At 42.6% G+C, this 26,134-nt stretch overlaps 1 protein-coding gene across 1 annotated transcript in view; it reads right to left on the reverse strand.

Annotated features, from left to right (window-relative positions):
• Positions 1 to 3,056: 3,056 nt before the first annotated feature.
• Positions 3,057 to 26,134, reverse strand: part of mybpc3 (myosin binding protein C3) — a 33,277-nt gene continuing 10,199 nt past the window's right edge. Inside the window, exons 5-31 of the mRNA XM_061742212.1 lie at positions 25,961 to 26,109; positions 25,264 to 25,381; positions 25,116 to 25,164; positions 22,746 to 22,805; positions 20,414 to 20,440; positions 20,019 to 20,164; positions 19,791 to 19,923; positions 19,662 to 19,664; positions 19,408 to 19,532; positions 19,217 to 19,322; positions 17,177 to 17,343; positions 15,710 to 15,875; positions 15,526 to 15,632; positions 15,398 to 15,427; positions 15,169 to 15,308; positions 12,533 to 12,692; positions 12,338 to 12,442; positions 12,053 to 12,241; positions 8,403 to 8,537; positions 8,099 to 8,266; positions 7,599 to 7,687; positions 6,614 to 6,809; positions 6,358 to 6,497; positions 5,114 to 5,273; positions 4,897 to 5,033; positions 4,257 to 4,443; positions 3,057 to 3,208 (exon numbers count right to left, since the gene is read on the reverse strand). Coding sequence (XP_061598196.1) covers positions 3,168 to 3,208; positions 4,257 to 4,443; positions 4,897 to 5,033; positions 5,114 to 5,273; positions 6,358 to 6,497; positions 6,614 to 6,809; positions 7,599 to 7,687; positions 8,099 to 8,266; positions 8,403 to 8,537; positions 12,053 to 12,241; positions 12,338 to 12,442; positions 12,533 to 12,692; positions 15,169 to 15,308; positions 15,398 to 15,427; positions 15,526 to 15,632; positions 15,710 to 15,875; positions 17,177 to 17,343; positions 19,217 to 19,322; positions 19,408 to 19,532; positions 19,662 to 19,664; positions 19,791 to 19,923; positions 20,019 to 20,164; positions 20,414 to 20,440; positions 22,746 to 22,805; positions 25,116 to 25,164; positions 25,264 to 25,381; positions 25,961 to 26,109 — 3,233 coding nt within the window. The 3' untranslated portion in view covers positions 3,057 to 3,167. The remainder of the gene's footprint in view (positions 3,209 to 4,256; positions 4,444 to 4,896; positions 5,034 to 5,113; positions 5,274 to 6,357; positions 6,498 to 6,613; positions 6,810 to 7,598; positions 7,688 to 8,098; positions 8,267 to 8,402; positions 8,538 to 12,052; positions 12,242 to 12,337; positions 12,443 to 12,532; positions 12,693 to 15,168; positions 15,309 to 15,397; positions 15,428 to 15,525; positions 15,633 to 15,709; positions 15,876 to 17,176; positions 17,344 to 19,216; positions 19,323 to 19,407; positions 19,533 to 19,661; positions 19,665 to 19,790; positions 19,924 to 20,018; positions 20,165 to 20,413; positions 20,441 to 22,745; positions 22,806 to 25,115; positions 25,165 to 25,263; positions 25,382 to 25,960; positions 26,110 to 26,134) is intronic.

Consider the following 26,134-nt stretch of genomic DNA (forward strand, 5'->3'; position numbering starts at 1 on the left):
ACTTCTTGAGGAAGCTTAGGTCCTTCAGTGTTTGCAGAAATATGCTGTATATCTTGTATAAGTCTGTTGTGGAGAGTGCAACCACATCTGCAGTCATCTGTTGGAGCCAGCGACTTAATGAAACTGAACAAGCTGATGAAGAAGGCTGGCTCTGCTCTGGAGCCGATTGTGCAAAGGAGGGTACGTCATAAAATGAAGAGGATCATGGACAACCACGAGCATCATCTTCACAACACAGTGAATCAGCAACAGCTTGTCTTCAAACGTAGGCTTCTTCAGATCTAGAACACAGACCACATCAGGGGATCCTTCCTGCCCGTGACAATAAACCTCTACAATAATTTTCTGAAGAGACTTAAATCATAACAACAATGAATGTTTGAGCAGAATCAACCAGAAATTCTTCTTCAGCACAACAGTATAGACAGTACTGGGGAGGCTGAGGGGAGTGAGGCCCCTGTAACTGAAACACACTCTGGTCCTCCTTAAAAAGAGAAACCTCCACCTCATTCTACCACGACAGAGGTGTTCCTGCTGAGACCCAAGTGATGTTGGAGAGACGTGTTAACCATGAGAGCTCGGACTGGTGCTCATCTACCCTTGAAGATACCCGCAGACTCGGATTCCTCTTAATGTTAGTATTTATAATTACATCTTTGATTTTCCCAAATTATGTTGGGTCCCAAGTTTATGTTGCAGCCCATAAAGTTGGGTCAGAATACAATGCCCCCTCTGTCCATCTCCCGCAAACCTCAAACACATTCTGGTTGGCTGCAAGACAAGCCTGTCACAAGGCCGTTACACCTGGCGGCACAAACACGTCCTCAAGTGCCTGGCAGCTACTCTGGATACCAAACGGACAAAGATCAATGCCCTTCCCCCTCCATCAGTCCATTCCACATCGGCAAGAGAGTTCATCCGAGAAGGCGCAAAGCCAGCCAAAGTTCACACAACTTCGGACATCAGCCAGCTCGGAGGGGCACGAGACTGGAATTTGGTAGCAGACCTGAACCACAGGCTATGCTTCCCACCTGAGATTGCCAAAACAAACCTCAGACCAGACCTTGTGCTCTGGTCCTCCTCTCTTCACACGGTCTATATTATAGAGCTCACTGTTCCCTGGGAGGCTGCTGTTGAGGAGGCCTTCGAACGCAAGAGTCTTAAGTACAGCAAGCTCGCAGCTGATGCGGAGCAACGCGGGTGGAAAGTCTAGGTTTGCCCAGTGGAAGTTGGCTGCAGAGTCTTCTTGGGCAAGTCTACCATCAGGCTGCTTAAGGACCTGGGGATTCGAGGCCAAGCCCAACGCCAGACCATAAAAGCCCTCTCAGGTGCAGCAGAAGAAGCAAGTCGGTGGCTCTGGGTGAAGAGGCGAGACTCCTCCTGGGCCCCCAAGTGTTGACACAGGGGGTTGAAAGCAGAGGGGGGCACACCTGGGACGCTAGGTGTTGCCGATGAGCCCTCTGGAGGTGTTGTGGGCCTATCATCGAAACACCGGGGAAAGAGGGTGCCCACCTGATGACCCCAATGAGTCTTACAACCCCCACCCCCACCCCTCCTCACACACCATCACAAGCCTCTCTGATGGATGCACCGTCACCGCTCATGTCTCACTGTATTTGTTCATTTAAGGGATTGTTTCACCTAGTCGTAAAACAGAACTGAACAAAAAGAACAACAGTATTTCAGGATTAAAACAAAAAAAGTTAATGAATCAAAAGAAATATGCCCAACAGCCAACTTGTCATAATACACAGAGAAGTGAAGCTTTTCACAGTATTTTCATGCTATCGTAACCAAATCCATGTTGTATTATTATTTTTTCACTTTACTGCCAGAACCATGACGTGAACATCATAGTGCGATCTTGGCACAAGGCAGTGGCAAGACCTGCTGCTTTTTCCTTTTTTTTTTCTTGAACAAATAGATTAAGCATCCCCAAGTGAAGTGACAAACATCTTTGTGTGGTATGCACTCTTTTTCTTTTAGTTAAAGGCTTTTTCCAGCTGTAATCCTGTGGAAGAGGAAACAAGGAGTGTAGTGTTTCTACATTTTGCTGCTGCTCAGTTTGGCCTCACAGAGCTGCTGCCGTGGCTGCAACTAAGAATGACACCGTTTGTGCCCTTCAGTCGAGTTCCCCCCAGCTGTTTACGTTGTCCACCACCGCCGTCTTCCTCCTCTTCCGCGGTGAGCTGCTACTCACATGTACGATCACATAAAGCAAACAACATGAAGTCTGGTGAGTCGTGTTACAGTTTGAGTCTTGTCTTTCACTTGTGGGTAAAGTGTCCAAACACCTGACAAACAAGGAGGCGCTGCAGGCCGCTTGTCACGTATGTTCCCAGCGAGGTTTGCACAAGACACGCTGCAGCATTCGCAGCTGTATTTGGAGCAGGAAATATGCATTCGCAGCATTGGAGAAATAACTGCTAAGCTTTGTGAGACGAACACCACCAAGTGTTTGGCTGTGCTGACACATGCCCCCGGCGGTAAAAGGACACGTCAGCTGCCCCCCTCCTGCTGTGCCGTGGACATTAGGAACATGCTCCACACTTCAGGCGTAAGTGGGGCTTTGTTACAATAAAACTAAGCTGTGACAACTCTCGTCCTTTCCTTTTCTTTATTCCACATTTGTCACAGCTCTCGTGAAGCAGTCCACCTGCCACAGTGCAACTGTATACCACAAGCGTTCACACGGGGGGGGGGAATTAAGCAATTTTTAGATTTTTTAAATCTGCTTTATACACACTAACACATCCAAACACAGTAATTTTACTCTTCCTTCTATTAGCTGATTAACTCACAAATGAGTTCTACTGTTCTTCTCGTATCATCTATCTTGACTAAATACCATTAATCTGCTTCTTTTCTTTCTTTTTGAAAATAGCAAAAGCCAGAATGACAAAACTGCAAGTTCATTTCAAAATAATGCTCAATTAATCATTAAGAAATTACAGTCTTTTTGCAGAGGGTGAGACAATTCAGTAATGGCCCAAACAGAGAAGGTGATTCAGGGGGTCTGCACGAGAGCAAAGCTATGACAAAGACATAGATGCTGCTGGATTAACACTTTTTTTTTTATTTTTGATGCAGATGAAGAGTCTATTGGCACAAAACAGTCGACGTGTTGGAGAATCATCCATCTGCTCTTCAGTCACAGCTATAAACGCTCACTTCTTTGCGTCTTTCTTTTCCTCCTTTGGGACTTGTGCTGCAAGACAGGAGCATATCCACATCAGAACACGAGGCCATGACATTACAAATCAAGCAAGCAATCAGCAATATGTGACGATACATTCGTCCACGTCTGCAAACTCCTGTAGATCACATGGCTGAGGGGAGCTCCACCAGAACTTAATACATTTTACTTGATTCATTCATAAATAATTTGGAAATAAAGCTTCTTTCATACTGGATAAAACCCCACTAACACCCAATAACATCTGGAAGTAAGTAAGTGTTTACTCTACACTCAGTCCCAGGTCAAATAAGTCTGAAATAAATGCATACCCAGGCTTGACTTTAAGCTTTTTCATCCACATGCCAAAAGGAACCTCTGAAAATAAACATCCCTTTGCATCATTAGCAGCCTCCTACACCTCTGTAAAGGAGGTTAAGATGAGAAGCATTTACCTATTTGCAATATGAGATTTTCCACTGGAAGCCAATAAATGACACACAGCATGTTTATTTTCAGTCGTCAATGCTGCTTTGAAGCTTTGACCCGCTTTATGGATGGATGGAGGTCTTACCTCTGAATTACAAGCTGGTTTGATATGATTATAAAAAATAGGGATAGGGTTTATTCACCATATGTTCTAGAGCAATAGATTATGTGCTGCTATGTTTATATTTGTTATTTTCGTGATCTTTCCATTTTTGATGACTTTAGTTCACAGGTCTTTGAGTTTTCAGTGATACCTGAGAAGTTGAAATAAGAAGAACCTGCATGAAATGTAATTTATGAAAAGAAACAGAGCTACATCTCCTTATTTATATTTGATATTTTTAGCTGAACTGCTGAGTTTAAATAAGTGCAGAGCAGTGGGGATGGTCATTTAGTCTCGTTGTTAAGGTTAATATTATAAAATAATCACTAAATCCAAATTTTTCAAATTGGAAAGCAAATATGACTACTCCGATTTATCCGAAACGTTTTTATTGTGCATTCACTAAAACGCACATTTCTTTATTTGATATTAAGTGGGCCATGAAAATGAGGACACGTGCATCTTTGCACCACCCAGCAGGATACTTACGGCGAACCTCCAGTTTACACTCCACTACGTCCTCCCCACTGGCGTTGCTGGCCTTGCACATGTACACGCCCCCGTCGAACGGGCACGGCTTACGGATCTCCAGCGTCAGGACACCTTGCTTACTGAGCATCCGGTACTTGGCTTCATTTGAGATGTCCATTTTGTTTTTGTACCAGGTCACTTTGGGCTGAGAAGGCAGGACAAAGTATTTTAGTTTGGCAGGTGAAATATTGTTTGTGTGTGTGTGTGTGTGTGTGTGTGTGTGTGTGTGTGCGTGCGTGCGTGCGTGCGTGCGTGCGTGCGTGCGTGCGTGTGCGTGTGTGCATGTGTGTATAAAAAAAGAACCAGACAAACCGCCTGTGAGCGTACAAGCCTGGCAGCTGGTAGAAACACACCCATTCTTCCTCAGTTACCACAAAATTACTATTTCAGCTCATCTCACTCTCACCTAAGATGCTAACTGACATGACCTCACACTGATTCTGATCGAATCTTTCCATTCGCCCTAATCTCAGATGTTTCTACTGAAATGAGTAGGCACACTGCCACGATCTAAATCAGGCCAAACAAGGACTGCAAGAGTTCTAGCCAAAATAACCAACACTTGACGACATCCAGGATGATTGTTTCTGTGACTGACCTTTGGTATTCCTCTCACTGCGCAGCTGAGGGTGGCGCTGTATCCCGCAATGATGGAACGGTTCACCAAAGGATGAGTGAACTTGGGGGCCTCTGAGAAGTCATGGTCCTTGTAGTTCGGTGGCTTGTATATGATGCCTGATGAAGTGACCAGAACATGTGGTTATTTTATCTTCTGGAAGCTCTGAGAACCTCTGTTTTCACAGAACTGAGCCCACCTGTTTTCTGGATGTACACACTGTCCTTTGTGGCGCAGGGATCCAGGCTGAGGCCCACCAGGTTGATGGAATACACCCGGAAGACGTACTCATTCCCCATGATGAGGTCGGACACGACACAGTGTGTTCGCCTGTAGTGCTCGTAGACTGTATACCACTCCTTTAAATGAATCACAAAAATCGGGCGTGAATGAAGGGTTATAACATGACAAAATGGAAATCCCTCTACACATGAGCTTGACACACACACAGTTGTTATTCTTTGTAGCAAGAAGCTGCTCTGGATGTCAATCTGGCCCCAAACTGTTCATGACATTCACATATTCTTTTTTGGACTCCATAGTGTCAATTTGCTTGTTTTGGATTTAGATTAAACTAATAAGTCCCAGATAAAGTTCCCCTGGCGCAGATGTTCAGATGAACAAACATGGTTTGTTCATTCCAACTGAAATGCAGCCAAAAAAAAAACTCTTCCGAAAGTATCTGAAACTAAAGGAGTTAAGTTACTGCTCGCAGTCCACTTTTCAGATGACAGGCTGAAATGAGATATGGGTAGACTTAAAGTGCGTTTGGCCTCGCTGCTTTCATCTCTGACATGTAACAACCACACTGTTATTGGTAACATGATCGGCAACATCTCAAAGCTCACTGTGTATTAAGTAAAATTAATCAGATCTAATAATGACTCGGGTGAAACACGAGCTGTCAGCAGCACGGGCCGGGGAACATTGGCTCTGCGTCACTGCACAGACAATCTAGACCAGGTCAAGGCTGGCAGGACAAGAATAGGACATTCCTGAGCGACATTGTTCCTGGCAGCTCAAGGTGGAGGATGGCAGCGGCTGGACTCCTGCCAGACGGCCCATCAGGCATTACTACTGGCCCACAGAGTGGATCGCGTGCTCAGCATCAGCTAATTACAGTACATATCACATGGGAGGCTGCAATATAACCCCATGTTTGTGCATCTTTCGCCCTCCCGCAGTTTTGTCCAACAACTATTGACAATTATCCCAATAAAGAGGCTCTTTTATTTTATTTTATCTATTTATTTTCTGCAATGGTGTCCTATTTTGGGACTGTCCTCTGGTTTATTTAAGTCAAATTTTGGACTTAAAACTTCAGATGTTCTCCAAAGTCTCCTTGCTGGTGTCACCTGGAAGATTTCTCCAAACAGGAAATGACTTGTTTAGGTGTCATATGTATGACAAAGACCTCCAGGATCTAAGTGTTTGGTATCTCACCATGGTCTTTTTGTCAGCTTTCTGAATGGTGTAACCCTGGATCTCGCAGTTGCCGTCGTCCTTAGGTGGCTTCCATTCCAACGCCACATTGAAGCCCCATGTATCCACAATCTTCAGAGCCATCGGGGGCCCTGGGAGATCTACAGATGGGAAATATCCTTTTTAATTACCGATGGTGACAGTTCACTGCACTGATATTTCATGTCCTCCTCTCACGGCTCCAGAAACAGCTCTCCAGGTGTTTATTCTTGCTTACCAACGATCTGCAGGGTGACTTTCGCTTCATCTTCCACGTTCTCAATCTGCACTTTGAGATCATACTGCCCCGAGTGAGTTCTGTCCGTCTTGCGGATGAAGAGGATTGTGTCTACTTCGCTGTTCCTCACATTAGCAAATGAGGGATTCAAAGGTTCCCCGTCTTTGCTCCAAATAGCCTTTGGCCGGGGCTTGCCCTGCGGAGCAAGCGACGCAAGCAAAGACAAAACTGAGAAGGACGTTCTCTCAAGTCACAAGGTATAAAAACAAAACCTTTAGGAAATGCATCTGATTAAAGCTCTCAATATTCATTAGCAACTTAGTTATTATATTATATATATTATATTATTTAAGTAGACTTCATCTGTTGTACTCCTGTCTCCATCTACTGGCTTTAGTCCCGGCATGTCTTCTCTTTCGTGTTACAGTTGAGTATTTTTTTGGACAAGTCACTGTCAATTTATACAGTTCAATAATGCATCATGGCCCCGCCTCCTTAATTACCCACTTTGATCTGATTGGTCAGCTTCTGGAAGCCTGCCAAGGGCCAGCACCCAAGTGCTTTTGAGGGATATTAACTTGAATTTGTTGGTTTTCATGTTAGATAATAAGACTGAGTCACCTTCAGCTTAATTTTTATGTTTACTTCACTGTTGATACATATGTAACTATTTAAATACATTTAAATAACCATATATTTTTTGTACAAATGGTATTTTCATTTAAATAAATAAACTACAGTTAACTAGTGGGCCAGCTTTCATTTTAAGATGAGATAAAGCTATTGGACCATCTGTCAATGTAATATACTGCATATTTACATTAAGAAAAAAAAAACCTTATTATGTTACAGTGAAATCCTCCTTATTATTATTCTAGTTGTTGTATGAAAATAAAATGTGATTACTGATAATTACTCCGGAAAACATTGGGAATAGTGTCGGCCCACCAATCAGCAGTGAAATAAGACTTCAAGTGCACCGAACCTGGAATGGGATCACTATGTTGACAGTGTCTCCAACCTTCTTCACCAGAGTCTGGCGGAGATTTCTTGGGAGCCAAATTTTAGGGCGTTCTGTGAAAGAGGATAACAGAATAAAAGTGATGGAAGAACTGTACGGTTATATTAGATGCATTATTTTAACCAGACACATCAGATTATTTCCACAATCATTAGAAAATGTGCAGGCATTTTCAAAATATATGTGGCAGGTGATTAGATTAACCGTCTGTCATGGATGAATTTCAAACAAATATCTGCTCCAGTTTTTATGTAAATGTGGTTTTACCAGGCCAGGGTCTTTTGAAGCCATTACTGACTTTTATGACACCTAAAAAATTTCCTGTAGTTGCCTGTAGGATGCAATCTTATATTCTCGCCCAGTTCGGTCACCTCACAGAGTAATTGCTGTATACTACGTTTTATTACAGCTCAGATAGGACACAGAGGATACCAAAGAGTACTCCGAAATCAATAAATACTCACGCATAATCTCTCTGATGGTTACGGGCTGAGCCAGAGTGGCAGGAGCGCTGGGTCCCGCCATGTTGTATGCTCGCACCCGGAACTGCAGTCTGTCTCCGGTGGTGAGGTCTTTGATGACTGCCGATGTCCTGTCCGTCAGACCCTCCATTGCTGGGATCCATTCTTCAGCTGCCACCAGAGAGGATGCACCACAATAACATTAGGTGGTTGTGTTATTAGACACTTAAAATGCACAAACTCTTGTTTGTTTGAATTAAAAGTCGTTCTCGACAAAAGCACGCAGGTTGTTGGCTCCAACACTCACTTCCTTCCTTGCAGTACTCGATCCCGTAACCCTCGAGTGTCGATGCGCCGATCCTCTCAGGAGCCCGCCATTTCAGCGTGATGGTTGTGTCGCTGATGTCATCGACACCTAGTGCGAGGGGTTCACTTGTCGGGGCTGAGGAAGAGGCAGAGGGCAGATTAGCAACAAGTTACGGGACTAATGCAAATTAAAAATTTTATTCAATGCTTTACAAGTCAGGAGGTTATGAATGATTACAGGGAACATAAGAAATCAAAAACTCCAACTTAAACTCCTGTCACTTAGCTTTGGGCAGCGTGACTTTGAAAAGATGTTTTTCAAGGCTCTGTGACATCACAGATCCAGATCAGAGAATATGCCTCAACAGCTTTGTCCCCTCCAAATTCAAATTATACAGCATTTAAAGTCTCTACAAAGAAGGGTTGTGAAAAGTCATGTCACAGACATCAAAAAATGTTGAGGAGAGGAGGGTTGAGCCACCTGCTCTGAACAGAGTTGTAAGAAAAATGTGCTGAAACAGACATTTTTGAAAGTCCACAAAGCTTTAAGTGCTAGCAGGGTTGACACACACACATATTTATTGGTCACTTTTGCTGAAGATGGAGCTTAGAAGAATAACTTTTATGAAACACTATTGCTACATCAGGAGAAGATTTAAATCTTTCTGGAAATACATTAGATGCATGTATGTTATAAGCTGTATTTTGGAGGGTGTTTCATATCAAATTACAACAATATTTTCAAGTTGTATTTGGGTTTTTCTTATCCACAGTGTGATAAATGAACAACCTGAGGGTATAGTGTGCTTTACTATCCAGCACTGTTTTAAAGGAACATCTGCTGTATGCTGCATCTCTTTCTCTTTTTTTTCAGAACATATCCTACAGTATATTTACTCAGCGAGCTCTGTTCATCTCACGGAGACTTGAGTAGAGCAGGCAGGTGATCACGAAGGTGATACAAACACAGCTGCATCAGAGAAGATCCCATCTCCGCAGAGCTGAGAAAACAAGGTTAGAACTTTACCTTGTGTTTAATGTTTGTTACTGTTCACTTATATGGAGCAAAGATCACCTGCTTACGTTTCAACGATTACTAAACAGGGGCCAGCTAACTTTTTTTGTAAGGGGAAAACCCTACATTATGAGATAGATTATGAGTTGTGGGGCGCAGGGGTGCAGTCAGCATCGGGTTGCTGTTAGTTGGAACGCGAACATCAGTTATCCAGCAGCCTATTACCCTGTAAGCCTCTGCGAGGCGTCTTCTTTCATGCAGTGAAACGTGATCCGTCTGACTGACCTGGAGTTCACCGCTGGGCTGAAGTCTAAGTGGCTGCTGCACTTTGTGTCCCATGAGGATAAAATAACACGAATCCAGTGCACGTTAAAATAATTTGGGTCGTTTGTTACATCACATGCAATTCTCTCTCTGCAGAGGTGCCAAAAGCAAACCGGCGTTGCAATAATTATTATAGAGCAGTTGCATTGCTAATAATGACAAAATCATACTTTAGTTAGCCTTGTAGGCGTAATAACGCAATCAGATGGTCCCTGTAGCAGCAAATAATTTGTTTTCGCCATCTTTATTTTTTTTTGATAAAGTGGATGTTGCTGTGGACATGATCTAAATAAAAACATGAACCAGTGATAAAAAATAAAATGAAATATGGGCTTGTCCTCCAAAAATACTGAGTGCAATTTCAGAAGCAAACATCTGACTATTCTGGTGAGGTAAAATAGTCGGCCGTAAATCCTTATGCAGTTGCAACAACCTGCTGAGAGATGGAAATGGCTCTGATTTGACTTGTTTCCTTGTTGTCATGGAGATGACGTGAGAAGACACGGGCTAACTATAAAGTGAGAGGAAATGTTATTAGCAGCTGTCTAAGGTCAGGGTTTCTTTCAGCGAGAACAAACTCAGAGCGGCGATGGCTGGTTCAGAGGGTTGTCTGGACTAAAGGTGCACAGGTCAGAGCGGGAAGGTCACTAGTTTTGACTTTTTTTGTGACACTGTTAAAAGCCGTTAAAATTAAACACAACCTAGAAATTGAGGCATCACATTTAAACAAACTAATGGAAATAATAAAAAAAAAAAAAAGTTTCTTTGACATCTCAAAGTACAATGCCTACGTTCTGGCTCTGGTTGAGGTTCTGGCTCTGGTTGAGGCTCAGCAGGGAGCTCCACGGGCGTCTCTTCGGTCTTAGGTGCAGCGCCTTCCTCTGCTTGAGGGGGGTCGCCCTCTGCTGCCGGCGCCGCATCCTCAGCTGGAGCTGGAGCTGGAGCTGGAGCTGGAGCTGCCTCCTGTGCACCGGAGGCTTCCTCTGCAGGGGGGGCTTCTGCTGGCGCTTCACCGCCGGCCTCAGGGGACAGAGGTATCTCTGTCTCTGCCTTGCTGGCTTCAGGCTCTGCAGGTGTGTCCCCCGGGGCAGGGTCTTCTGATTCTGCTTCCGCCGGCTTGTCTCCTTCCACCGGTTTCTTCTCAGCTGTCTTGGGGAGCATTGGCTTGGTCATTCTCTTTGTTCAGCTGTCCTGCTGCAGATCGAGGCTGCTGAGAGTGCGTCTCTATCTTCTCACCTATACTATCATTTTCTCACACTCACCGACTCCTCTTCCTACCGTCAATTCTTTTAGTGACAACAATGCAGCAGCCCCCACAGTAGCAATAAACGCCTCTGTGTTTAGCAGCGGGTCAAAGCAGCATTCAGGGTTTCAAGGCCAGTATTTATAGAGGGATACCATGGATAGTTTCCTAATCAGCTGTCTTACGAGTGATTGGCCATCTGTACACAATGATGTTCCCTCTTAAATCAACAAGTAAAGGAATCAATCGTTGTTAAAAGTCTGAGACTGAGATCCAAATCTCCGCCCCTGAATTACAGCCCACAATCACAGAGAGTACGTCCTCTTCCAAACCTCCAGACAGCACTCATGTCTCTGATTCGCTTAGGATTCACACCCAATGATAAGACAAAATGATTAAATGTGCTTTGTTGGTTTTTCCACATGGTACTAGGATATGATCTCTTCAGCAATTAGTAACTAATGACTAAAAGGAAAATGATTAAATATAACTGCACAGGCGTTTGGGCAAAATGTACCATTAGGGGAAAACACTTAATTTAAGTTTCATGACATTTTATACACCTTGTTTAATTCTGTTCAAAGCCTTTTATCTATGACTCCACCCCAACTCCCCACCATTGTTTTGATTTATTTGTTGTTTTTTGCATGTACATTCAGTGAAAATAGAAATAGTAGCTGCCCCACTCATGGTCTGGCACATGGCGTTCCACAATGTCAGCCCCTCCATCCGGTCCAAATGATCACATAACAGACACATGCTCCCCCTTTTGACTGATGTCACTGTTTTTTTTTATTTTTGTGTGTGTGTGCCTATATTTTTTTTTACCCACACTTGAAATTTTAAACAGACTAAACATAACCATGTCCTATCATGCCAAGCAGACCCCTTTGAGCGGTCACACGAGTCAACTCCATCACTCTGTACCAAAATCCTGCAGCTATAACGAACATAGCGATCTCTGTGCTATGAAGTTTGAGAAAGAAAAAACCCCAGGACTTTCCATTGATCGTGTGATGGAACAAGTGCAGAATAAAGGATGAAAGCTGCAAAAAGCTTGTCGACTCACCGACTGGCACAAATGGCTGCGAGGCAGGACTGGGACGGGACATGCCGATGCCGTTGACGGCGTAGACTCGCATTTCGTAGCTCACACCTTCAATCATGCGCTTGGCCTCATAGGTGGTTTGGGCGACAGGGTCGAAGTTCAATCTCATCCACCTGTAGCTCTTCAGCTTCTTTCTCTCCAGCACATATCCTGAGAAATCAAACATTGTTGCATTTTATTCTCTTCAATCATCAAAGATGAGCAAATTATGGTTGAAAAAAATGTTGGTTTTTTTTATGTTTTTACCAATAATTGGCTGTCCGCCATCAAACTTAGGTGGCTCCCACTGAATAACGCAGGATTCCTCGCCCACACTGAGAATTTTGGGGGCCTGTGGAGGATCTGGAACATCTGAGGGGACAAGCCTTGCGGTAAAAAAACAAAAAGAGACAAAACAAAACACACTTTTATTTTGCATGAAGGGAGGGATCTCAGTCTTACCTACAACTTTCACATTGATATCAGCGGTGTCTTCTCCAGCAGGGTTTCGCACCACAACAGAATAGACCCCCTCATCCTGCCTCTCAGCCCCTTCGATGGTGAAGACACAGTGGCCCTTGGTCGTTTCGACGTGGACCCTGCCGTCCCCTTCTGTCATCACCTATACCAATGAAAACCAGAGGAACCACTGTCTGACGGAAATGTTTCTCTAAGCAAAACTATATACTGGCAGAAAGGTTTATCTGTGCATAGCAGGGATAAAACTACGGCAAACCTCATTCCATGTTTGCCAGTTTTATGGGCACACCTTTCACACAATGACTCGAAGAATCTTGAGCAAGTCGTGCTGTTCAAATATACCTGAATTTGAACATACAGCTCAAGATGTCGGCATGCAAATTCAGGACTGATGAAGGCAGCAGTGACGTCCTTCTAAAAGTTATACACGCTGATGTGTTTTATAGCAACCCATTGCTAAATAAATCTGAGTTTTCCCCTTGATTCAATTTTAATTATTCATTTATCTGTTTTTACACTGAGAACCAAAGCTGAGCTGAGGCCGTGCTCTACTGCATCCTTGTGAGGGTTTACAATCCCAGAGTAGTTGTCACATTACTTAATTTCCTCATATCATTGTAGATTAACGTTTCCAGAACTGGTTCTCGGGCCTCCCTGCTCTACACGCCTCTCTGATCCAACACACCTGGTTAAAAAAAAAAAAAAAAAAGGTTCAGCTTTTTTGACGCTCCATCAAGCTGTACAGGCCTGATAATGACCCACTCATTCAATTAGCTGTTGAAAAAAGGAAAACACAGATGGGTGGAGATTCAAGGTGTAATTGGAAAATGATTTCCTAGAGCTGCTTTGTAAAGTTTCTTAAAGGAGCTTGAGGCCGGATTGAGGCAGGATTTATGAAAAAAATTCGTATACGTTTTAAGTTTTCTAGTAACAATGACAGATGAAGCGTTCCAAACCAAAAAGAATGAGCCCTCTAGTGTATCTCTCCGTTGCCTTGAACAGGCTGTGTGCTGCAAAATGTGCTGCAATTCGGGCCCAAATTTCCCGCGCTGTCCTGCGGATGTGACGTCAAATGACGCTGCATGCACGTTCTCCCCGTTCTCCCGTGCCGGCTTCGCTGTTGGCTGCAGTACCCCCGACAGCCGTCGTGGTGAAGGGTGGCGCTAGAGAGTCTCATTTCTTAAAGGGAGCCTCATGCTCCTTTAACAGAAATATACTTACTGTCCAGTCTCCTGTGATCTGTGGGAGATTCATGTGCTTACCTTGCTGGCGAGAGGGATGCTGCTTGTTATTCGTGCTATTACCGTAGTTAATCTAGGATTTGAAACTCACACACAGAATAACCACATGCCTGAAAAGTGCAGCGCGTGGAGATGATCCTTTTGCGTTAACAACAATCAATTTGAAAAATAAAGAAAAAAACAATCACAGAACCAATCAGGTTTTAATGTGATTACAATGTGCTGAAATGATGCCACATGCACATTTTTACTTCTCCACCAGCTACAGTTGCACATGTAATGCAGGTAACACAACTGTTTCTAAAAAAGTTGCACTGCAAATGCTTTAAACCCTGGATGTAACCGTAAATATTACCAGGATAGACACATTGACCTTTTTATTAAATGCACATTCTTATGTTAAAAAGCTTGAATGGGGCAAATGATCAGAAAAATTGAGTAACGCTACAAACATCTGTAGGAACCTCACACTGCTACTTAGAACATCTGGCCACATGTGTGGAGTGTGTGGGTGTAAAGGGCCGCCTCCAAGAAAGGCAGAGTCAGAGTCAAAAGTAAAGGAAAGGAAATGTTCAACACTGGGAAATGTTGTGCAGCACTTCGGAATTTCATCAACAAAAGGAAGACGTTCCAAAATATTCTTTAAAGAAAACTTGAGAAATGCTTCAAGTTAAAACTCTTCAGTGAGAAATTTTCTTTTTTTAATCCTGCCACCTTCTGTTAGTCTGTACTGACTGTCAAGCCCAAATTTTACACGAACTAAGAAAAATAAACCATTTCCCTTTTACCACTCCTGTAATTTTTTTACATTTTTTTTTACAATTGGCAACATTACCTTTTTAGAAACGGTTTCTTATCTGTTCTGTTTTTGTGTAATATTCTAAAAGGCTTGGATGCAAGGGTGATATTAGCAGCAACTACTGTACTACTATTGACTGTGACATAAAAAGCCAAAAGCAGCCAACTGTGAATTGGTAAGTGCAGACTTACCTCTCCATCCTTCACGGTCCAAGAGAATGTGTGCCCTCCTTTCTCGTCTCCAGCAGGATTTACAGAACTAGCCTATGTTTGAGGAAAGCAAAGCAGTAAAAGCCGAGGAGAACAGAGAGGATTTCTCTCTTTCTCCCCAAATCATTGCTTGAAGCTGTTAGTTGCGTCCAGCTCACTTAGGCCACGTCATAGTTATTTTCAACCTGAAAATAATTAGTTGATAAGAAAGCATACCTTGGGCAAATATTTGAACTGAAGTTTGATTAAGGCTTTCAAGTGTGCTGCTTTCTCAGGACGCTGAGATGTTGGACCTTACCTACCTCTCTCTGGACGGACGGCACCTGCGTGTCAGCAGATTCATAACGCCAGGCTGGATGGATGTTTTACCTTCTCTCCTTTGGTCCAGATCACTGTGGGAGCAGGATCTCCAGTGATGGGGACGTCCAGTCGGAGTTTGTTTCCAGCCACCACCACGATGGTGGACTCAGCGGTGCGTTCCATACAGTCAAGATGGATCTTTGGAGGATCTTGGAACGTAATGACAATGATTAAAGTGAGCTAACTTCCCCTGTGTTACTTGTATGGACTGAAAAGGGCATGAGTTTGTGATGTATACCTTGACGTGGCACGTAATCTATTTTCACCTCTGGGAAATCCAGAAAAAGGGGTGGAAAATCATTAAACATTTAATTGGCAGGGTTTAAATTGTGATTTAAAAGCATCAGTTAAAAGTGTTGATGTTACCCAAGAAGTTGAGTTTAGCAGAGAGGTTGAAAGCGTGCCCGTCAGGCACAAACGTGTAATCTCCCTCATCCTCTGGTTTGACCTCATCTATGGTCAGTTTGTGGATCCTGCATGTTAAAGACTTTAGTTCATGGCGTACATGTACTGCTTAACAGTAATCTTTAGACATGTTTTGTGTCCTCACCTGCCAATATGTGTGATATTTAGTCTGGCGTTAGGCTTGACCTCCACGCCATTCTTGAACCACGTTCCCTTCACGGTCTCATCTGACACCTCACACTTGAAAACGGCCTGGTCCTTTGCTTTCACCGTGAGGTCTGCAATGCTCTGGTAGATCTCCAGCTCTTTCTCTGCACGGCAAGAAACACGCAAGTCAGATGACACTCACTCAAATGTAACAAGGCTTTTACACGTTTATGCACCAACATGATCTTTGAGGACAAAATGATTTAAAGAAAAAAAAAGATGCAACTATTTTCTGCTCGGATAATACGATAACGGTGGTCCATTTAGAGGCGTCCCTTAGTGTGCTGTATCATAGCAACAGGCACAAGAGGGATAGTTAATTGGATTTTTTGGTGGATATGGAAGTGGGAGGATATGAAGATCAGATGCAGGAGCTTTGGGTTATTGGGTTAATACTATACGTGAAAGTTATTAAAGTGGTCCAAAAGAAACTGTTATCTGATCGAGATAACTCACAACACAGTCCTTGTAAAAGGTTACAGGAGTTTCACGTCAGTGCACTGCCAGAGGAGGCAAATATGGTGGGAATGGCATTATAATGGGATGTCTTTTGTGGCCTGGGGTGTTGATCCCTGCTGCACAATGGCAGCTGGTAATTCTTGGCAAGCTAGATGTTGTAGCAAGCCAGAAAAACTGGACTGAGAGCAGGAACAAAGAGGGGGTTTACTTCCACTCACAAGCAAAAAACACATGTGAATACACACAGAGAGGAGATATATTTAGAAAACAGAAAAGAAATTATTCACTAAACACTAGATGGACGCCATCTAGACCTTTGATATCCTATTATTGTTTGCTCTGTGAGATGAAATGAACACCAGGTAGAGTTTAGATTCTGCCTACGTCCATAAAGGGACGAGTTTAAACCGCCCCCCTTCGTCACAGTCTGAGCACGTTACCTAAAAATCTAGAAATCAAACTGTACTTTAAATCTAATCTAAAAGATCAAGTCATTAGCAAAGGTTACCATTTAAACTAATCACTAATCACAATTCAAACAGAAAAAATGGAAAATGTCTTCGTTATTGAAAAATGTTCCCTTGAAGCTGCTGTTCCTGCCACAGAATCAGCAGAGTTTAATGTTTTCTTACTTTATGTTGCTTCACATTGAACAGAAAGTGTCTCAAAAAGATTTCAAACCAGCACCATCCAACACCACAGAAAAAGGGCGTGGGGAGGAAATCCAAGGCCATCTAGGCAGACCTGTGCCCTTCAGGTGAAATGCACGTCTTCTAACTTTAGCTGGCATGTTGTCGCTGCTGCAACCTTGGCAAGAGCATGCGGGCTATACAAAGATGCCAAGAATGGCAGGGCCACATGGCTGTCTATTGGTGGACCATGAGAATGTGTACTTGGAGAATTCACCGCTGGTGAAAAAGATACTGATAGCGTGACCGGCGCTCACCCTGCACCAGGAGCTCAGCCATCGACTCGCCGCCGTTTGTTTTGACCTTGTAGTGGCCACAGTCCTCTTTGGTGGCCTCATTAATGATTAGCACATGCTTGCAGCCGTCTTTCTTGAAGCGATATTTGAAAGACTCGTCTCTGGTAAGTTCCACACCATCTTTCTCCCTGAACAGAAAGAAAAAAGAATCCCAGCAACCAAGTTAATGAAGACCCGTGCTAATAGATGAAAGCAGGTTTATGCTTGTTCAAAGGTAAAGTAACCTAAATCCAAGCTCTTAAGGAGCATTTTAACATATCTCACTTTATCATTTTTTACCTTTTTGAAGAGATGATCAATTTAATCTCATGCAATCATGATGTGTAAAACTAATTAAACTGACATGTATCTTTCCTTAAAGGAAACATCTGTGCTCAGACTGCACGTGCTTGTGTGATACTGAACCGGTTTATGTTTATGTTGTATGTATGTATTAATTGTGTCTTATTACTAGACTCACTAGACTCACCTTATTGCAAAGCAAATTTACTAATTAAGTTGAACTGACCTGACCTGAACTGAACTGTGTGAGGTGCTAAATATACAAAATTTGACATCAAATTCATTGAGATTATTGATGTATTAATTCTACTTTAAATTTAAATTTAAATTTTACTATAAATTAGAAATAGCGTGTATCACCCTTTGCAGTTTTGTAGTTATTTCTCTTTTATCATTAATCCTTTGATTGTGCTTGAAAGTGTGAAAACCCCCTCAAATGTTCTTTTTTGAAAGAAAAATTATTCTAGAGGAGAAGGAATATTAAATAACTAAATCAAAGTGGCATAAGTACTTTTTGATTACTTTCATGAGATTCATGAATCCCACGGAGGATTCATATTTTAATTTAATATTCAATTTTTTTACATGTTGTTTTATATCACAGCAAGAACTAATGAGATCTGAGAACAGCAGCAAAAAAGACTGGAAAAATTACAAAAGTGTATTTCAAGAGCTTGTGCTCCACCCATCCAGAGTCTGGACACATGTGGAGGAATTTCGAAGCTTTCGTTGGTGTCCGGCTGTTGCTGACCCACTAGATGATTTCACAGTCGGGTGTGTAATTGTTCACAGGATCACCAAGAAACCAGGTTTGCTGCTCAAGGCCTGTCTCAGATAAGTCAGAATTGACAAGCTCACCATCGGAAACATTAGACATTCTTGCTGTGTGTACCAGAGCTACAAAGACAACGTTCCTCATCTTTGCTGCCTGTCTGAACTTTGATCACAAGACCAAGTCTGTCAAAAGACTTTTTTGTTTTCTGGATAAGTGAAAGTGAAATAGAAAATACGTAAAGGACAACGTCTGGTGAAACACGGCACGAGTAGTATCATGAGTGGGGCAGGCCGTTTGTCATTATTGATGGAAAAACTGAAATCTAAAGGAAAATAACCAATTAACTGTCTGTTACAGAGTACTTGTACGGCTTTAAACGCTGATGTTTTAGGTAATTTATGCACAAAACAGGTTCATCAGCTTTCAAACATCTTCGTGTGGCTGTCTGGCTCGAGTTTCAACAAAGGGAAATTGGACTTGAATAATAGCTTTTATGCATTTTAGCATAACTTTCTTCCTCAGATAAAGGTCACCAGGAAAATGCTACAGTGCTCATGTGACCTTTTCAGTGAGGTGATAATTTACAACCGGTAGCAAACCTCGGCTGCTCAGAGACACGAGCACTGGCCCCCGTCTGTAGACGTGACAATCTCAAATGCCATCTGCTGGGTGTCTGAGCAACTGAAGGAGACTGACAACTCAAAGATAGATTAAAAGGAGTCTTATTAGATATGAAAATATGGCTGTTTTTGTCTTGTTTTTTTCGCTTTCTGTGGAAACTTCTCCTTATAAGATGAGCAGTTGTCTGGACATTGTCTGAGCTTGCTCTGGTGGCTTTGCGGTCATTCATTTCTTAATTTTATATTTACATCAAATATGTGTGATTCAGGGAGATGGAAATAAAACTACAGACACCTTGGTAGTGACAGAGAAGAGTCTCTTACCATTTAACACTGGCTCCTTCCTCTGAGACTTCGCACTCTAACTCCACACGCTCACCCTTCATGACCATCTGATCCTCCAGATTTTTTGTGATCAGCACAGGAGGCTCTGCATACAAAGACAGAAAAATAAATAATGACACAATGCATTGCAAAACGTGCCTATATTTAGTTTCCTCCTCATCCTTTACTACCTTTAACAAAGAGCTCAGTGGTGCATTTTTCATCTCCCACCACACAGGTGTACGTGGCATCATCCGCCAGGGAGCAGTGGTTGATGGTGAGGTAGCGCATGTTGCCGACACTCTCGAATATGTACCTTGACAAGAGAGCAGGAGGATTTTCACACCACGAAAACATTCTCTTAGGGGACAGCTGACGTCATCTTTCAGACAGATTAACTCTTAGAAACTAGATAAAATACTTTTGTTTGACTGATTTGACTTACTTGCTGGAGGTGTAAAGGACAGCGCAGGGAATTTGGACGCGGTGAGTCAGAGGTAGGAAAGAGAAGTGAAAAATAAAGCAGTCAATGCAAGACACAAACATGTTTTATGTTGTTCAGGTAAATTCAGACCTTCCAGATTTTTGAATTTCTTGTCCGTTCTTCAGCCACTTCACTTCCACATCTTCGTTGGCAACTTCGACTTCAAGTTTCATTTTTTGTCCCTTTGACACTTGGTAGGCAGGGTCCAACTTTTTGAGGAAAGCTGTGATGAGAGCATAAATGAAACACCACAACTGGTCTTTTTATTTTGTATTTAGTTAGATTAAGAGATGTCTGTTTCAGAATCGTCATGCTGACCTTGACTCTTCTTCTCTTCCTTCTTCATCTGCTTCAGCCTCTTGAGCATGCCTCTCAGGTCCGTAATGCCATACTGGAAAGCAATCTTTTCATACTCTGAAGCAGGAGCTCGGCTAAGAATATTCCACACATCCACGTCGGGGTCGCTCTGCACCTGCACGGCTCTGATGACCGTGAAGCAGCCAGAGATGAAAGTTTAATCCAGACAAGAAGCACAAGGTTAAAGCTGACATCATGAATCTCAATTACAGGATACAGGCTGCAAAAAGCATTTTGGGAACAGTCTCCCAACAGGAGAGCTCATCACTCATCGCACCTGCCATTTCCATAACAAACAAACTAACAAAAAGTTGCTTTTTTAATCACACAAGATTAGAAAATACTGACTGGGACACAAAGAAGTGATTGATTCTTCTGTATCTCTATTTTTACTAACAGTAGCTACTAACGTGTGTATTAATCTGCATATTTTTTTATGAATATATTAATATTAGTGAATACATGTTAACTAGTAATCAGTACAACAATCAAAAACTGTTAAGGTTGTGTAACAAAGGACTTGACATGCTTCATGCAGCATGCAAAGAATAAACAAATAAAACAACAGCTGAGGCTACCGTAAGCTTGTATTGCTAAATGCAACTGCTTTTACCTGAAGTTCTCTGACCATCATGTAACAAATAGGCCTTCAGCTTCCAAGATCTCTGCATCACCCACATAATCCAAAGATTTGCAAAAAAACAACACAATTCTCCGGAGAGGCACTCGACCCTCAAGCAAACTGACCACAAAAGGAGCCTAAAAAAAAGAAACTAATATGTATCAGTGTAAATCAACCCTTCTGACGAAGTACTAACTGTTAACAGTTGCAAATGGACCCAAGATTGGCGAAGACCCGGCGTCCGCATGTGACTACTGCTTGTCGGGGTAAAAGAAGTTCACCTCTTCCACTTGTGACACATGTTTTCTCTATACCTCAGTTGTTGTTATTGTAAGGTGAAAGCATGCCAGACCTGTGACAGGAAATAACAGCGATGAGCTGGAACTTTTAATTTCTGAATCTGCTCAACTTCCCACACAAAAAACAACAAAAACGTGTTAAATATTGAATAAGAAGATGTTATATTGATCCCATAATGTGTATCCATTAACTTGTGCTGCGGCCACAGGGGCATCGGCCTAAGCTCACTCACTCACTCACTCATCTTCTTCCGCTTATCCGTTCCCGGGTCGCGGGGGCAGCAGCCTCAGCCTGAGTTAAGAAGCTCAAACATCAACTTAGACTTGTCTTCCAGCTTTTTGGGATGATACTGAGGTGTGCCCGGGCCACCTGAGAGATTACATCTCTTCGGAGTCCTGGGTTTTCCCCGAGGCCTCTGACTGAAACACCTTCCCAAGAGAAGAGAGTTCTGAACCCAAACCACCACCAACTTGCTCAATTTGATGTGGATCTGCAAAAAAGCAGAGCTGTAATCCACCAAAAAGCCACCAAACTGGACCTTGTTGACCGGCTGTGCTCAAAAGTTCTGCCCATTAACATTAGGGACACAGTCTATGATGAAGGACGGCCCTGGCAGGATCCAACTCCCATGTGTAATTAATCCCACTTCCTACTGCTAATAGCCTGTGGAAACAGGCCCAGTACCCCATCCTCCCAGAGCCCCTCATCAACATACCTGGAAGGGCACAAACGCCTTCTCTAAGTCCACAAAACGCCTTCTCTAAGTCCACAAACGCCTTCTCTAAGTCCACAAAGCACACACGGACCGGTTGGACAAACTCCCATGTCCCCTCAAGCACTAGGATCACTCGGTCTATCAGCTACTGTATGTACATACAACTATAAAACAATTCAGAGGTTGAACAGTTGAGCAATAATGACATTAAAACAGCTTATCAGTAGTTTTTAAAAAAAAATGTAAAATTGAATTGTATTTATATTGATATGATGATGTAAAGAAACTGCTGCTCATCGAGAGCGAGAACTCAAGAGACACATATACTATATCAAAATGAACCGGGCATGTAAGAACACAGAGTTTCAGTAAAACACAGCAGCACTTTACAAATATGCTGTTAAAGCAAATCAAATATGAAGACTGCACTGAAGTAAACCTGCACACATGGGTAGTAAAGAACAATGTCAGTCACAGGTGCTCACATCGTGCTCTGACTGGCTTCTGAGTTGGTGTTTTCCGGATAACGGGTGGCTGAAAGTACAAACTAAAGGTATGTAACATGTGGTGGGGCGGGGTCTAACATAGGTGTTTGAGTGGAAAAAAGCCCCAGGAAGTTAGATGCATGGATTCATTTACATGCGTGACTGACAATATAGTTTTACTTAATTCTGTTAAGTCCTTCAGATGAAAAAGTGTGAGAGTTTTGAAAAAGTTATGACAGTGGGATTTTGCTTTTCAGGACCCAATATCAGGGCAAATCAGTTTCTAAATGGCTGTGTGTGTACATCTTTCACCAGGGGCAAACAATGGTTTCTCAGTGAAAGAGAAATCATGAAACCACTCAGAAGTTTCAGGCCATCCTAACTTTTCATGCTCATTTTCCAAGAAATAAGTAGTATAAAATCAGTTTTAGTTTGGGTATGTAGAGATTACTTACCCCCTGCAGACAGAGTGGCCCAGAAAGAATGAGAGAGAAAAAAATAGGTTTATACAAGTGAATAAAGTCTCAAAATATCTGTAATTAGTCTAATAATGCTTTAAGGCTCACCTCTTCTTCAACAGGGCGCTGAAGTCCAGCTCGCCTGAATCCTCATGTCCATCTACGCTACTGCAGAAATCATAAATCAACAGCACAGGATGTCGCTTTCTCTCCTTATTTCTCCAAAGAACAAACACATGTTAACATGACACGGACAGCGGTAGGATGTAAATGAGATGAATCAACAGTTTTTGCAGAGTTCACTCTTACTCCAAAGGACACGTTCAGAAAGATGACTTTCAGACAACTCGTATCTTTCTGTCGTCCTATGTTGGAGAAGAACCGGAAAAACGCAACCCTGTTTACCAAAAAGTTGGGGCAACTTTTCTGGAAATGGCATTGCTGTGTATTAAAGTTGAGCCGAGATGGCGTGAAGAAATTGGATTGTACAGAATGATTATGTGAAACTGAAAGGGAATGAGTGGTGTGATGGATAAAAAAGTGACTGTGCAAGCAGATGTTTTGTTGAAGAGACGGATGCAGCTATGTTTGAAGAAAGCGATGACGTTTTGGGAAATGTGGCAATTACAACCCAAGATTGGGGTTTTACCTTTGTAATAATATCAATCAGTCCAGTAATAATGCCTTTTTGCCCTCAGGTTTAGTCTCTTTAGCACCAATGTGGTCCCTACTTCACATAACACTGTAAGCTACTGTTTCTTTGAGGTTTGCATGAGTTTGCCTCCTGCGTTTTTACCAATTAGAAAGAAATCTATTTGTCTTTGAGATCCCAAAGTTCTAAAAAGCATAATATTTTTGATTTAAGAGGATTTACAAAATGCTGAGAGCTTTTGCACCAATATCAGAGCATTCATGATAAGGATGCAGACAGGAAGAAAAGTGAAGAGGAAGAGACATTTGCAACAAAGGGCCTCCTGTAACAACGACATTTCCCAAAAGTACGAAACCGTCCCTCCAAGTCATGAGCGGCAGCAGTCATCCAAACAAGAATAGTATAAACACTCGAGGTTAAAAAACAAAGCAACAGGCATTCACTAATGAAGTCTGCTTGTCGCTTATCAGAGAGATCAAAGATAAAGACAAGTACAAGGATGTGAAAGTGTGTCTCTGGCCTCGGATTCAACAGCAGGATTACAAGGTGCATCGCTGGTTTGTGTGGTGAGGTTACAACACGACATAGTTGCACTTCCTCTGTGAGGCAACGCCTCCTCTAGGAACTCGGCTACTGAAAAGCCCGTGTGTCTTAGCACATCCTGCCCCTTTAGTGTGATCAAACCACCGTCAAATCTCACTCTGCTGGGTAGCTGTTTGTGCAGCTGGCTCCTGTGTTCTTGGTGGAGACGCAGGGGAAGATCAGAGAGAGCTGAGAGACGCGAGTGCACGCCAGTTATCAGTTTAGTCTGCCAAATCTCAATATATAGATAGTCATGGGTTAACACAATCCCAGATATTATTAAGGATTAAAGTTTGGAGGCCTGTGTTGAGATCTATATCTGGCTCTCATGGTTTTCCTCCTGTGGTCGGTCTGCTAGAAGCCAGACTGGAGGCTGCACAATCAGCCCCGGCTTTGTTTGGCTCGAAAGCAGAGAAGAAACAGGCCACAGAAAAGAGAATCAGCCTCTGATCCTCGTCCTGGTTTCTCTGTGCTTTAACAATCAGAGTCCTCGGGGTTTGAAGACAAGCCTCTGTTGTTGGAACAAACCCCTTTACTACCTTGTCATTGATCCACTTCTCTTCTTACCGGCTTCACTCCTGATAGGTCAGCATTTCCACAGTTATTTTTCACTCAGAGTATGAAAACAATGCACTGCACTTCATCAGCAACTGTGTCTGTATTTGCTCTGGTTCATAAGGTCCGACACGTAAAGCTCACTGGACGTGAGGCCATCTACAAATGGTAAGTTTTAATACTGATCAATTTTGATATCAACTACACATACAAAGTTATGCAATTTCCTGACATGCTACTATTAATCAATTAATGCCAATGATGATTTTTTATTTCCTTTGGCATAAGTGGGTCACCACATTTCCATTTCTACACCATAAAGCAAAAAAGACCATTTGATATTCTATAAAATATGATTAAATACACCAAAGCAATGTGTGCTTTTTTCCTGTTATGGTTTAAGGTTTTGTATTCGGTTGATTTGAGGTTGTATTTACCTGATTTATAACAAAAAAGATTATTTATTTTTCATGTGTGGGAACATAATCCATTGAAACATGGGAGGGATCATTCAATCATTTGCTTGAGAGCCGTAAACGGGAAATACAATCCCAAATGTGCAACATTATCAAAGGTACTGGGCGCTCACTGATCACATTTTTTTTCTTTGATACAACACAGTTTTAACAGTTAATGGAAAATCAGTACAAGTAAAACCAGAAACATGAAATACTTTCAAAGGAGCTTACGTGCGCCTGAAAGCTGCTCTTATATCCAGTCCCTCAGGAGCTCGAGCGTCTAAACGTCAGAACAACATCCAAAATCAAGTCAGACAGAGCGGGGAATAATTAAATGACATTACACACGGAAATAAAGTGTGCCATAAGAATCCCTCACCATGCACAGCCAGGTCAAAATTGCAACTGTCAAACTTGTCCCTGGATGCAACCTCACATCTGTAACCTCCAGCAAAGTTGGGCTTGGCAGCAATCACCTGCATCTCGAATGTGTACACCTGCAACCATATCCACGAAGAGAAGAGTCAAATGGTAAGATTTCACACGTAAATTTCAAAGGTTCATGCTTCGGCCTTGCAGTACCCCAACCAACATTAACATGTTGGCTCTGAGCTGCAGGACTCACACGTGGGTTTGTCTGCAGGTTCAATGGTTTGTGGTTCCCTGTGTGGACCCTGAAAAGGCTTCATGTGAAGCCCTTGTCCCTCTTATGGGGCCCGCACAATTTCCCCCTTTTTTGCCCATGGACCTTTATCCCACTTGTATCCCTCATGGGCCCATATATTTGGCCCACACAGGTTTACCATTTAGCGCCCATAAAATGGATGTTTGTAGGTGATCGCTGTTGTTATGATGTGACTTTGTCGTGACTGCGGATCGTAAAGTCATCAGCATCTCTGAAGCAAGACCTTGCCCAAATGAGGGTGTAAAGGTCAAAATTTGCAAAATTCAATGTTGCCTCACAGAGAAATTTGTAATTTACCACTATGTACAATGAGCACAAAAAAAAAAAAAAAAGACATTTGACAAGCAGGAGAAAGAAAATGACAGTAAACTCCTGTTCACCGCTGCTCTACCTTGATGCTGCGGTCATACGTTTCCTTCAGCTGCAGGTGTTTTCCAGACTTGCTGGCGAGGTCCATCCACTTCCCTTTGAACCATTTAATGGTGGGTTTTTTCAGCAGGGATTCAGCATTCACTTTAGCCACAAATGTGATGTTTTCACCTGGAAAAAAGGATTGACAAGGGAT

This window comes from Cololabis saira, chromosome 2 (assembly GCF_033807715.1).
Source record: "Cololabis saira isolate AMF1-May2022 chromosome 2, fColSai1.1, whole genome shotgun sequence".
NCBI classification, from domain to species: Eukaryota; Metazoa; Chordata; class Actinopteri; order Beloniformes; family Belonidae; genus Cololabis; species Cololabis saira.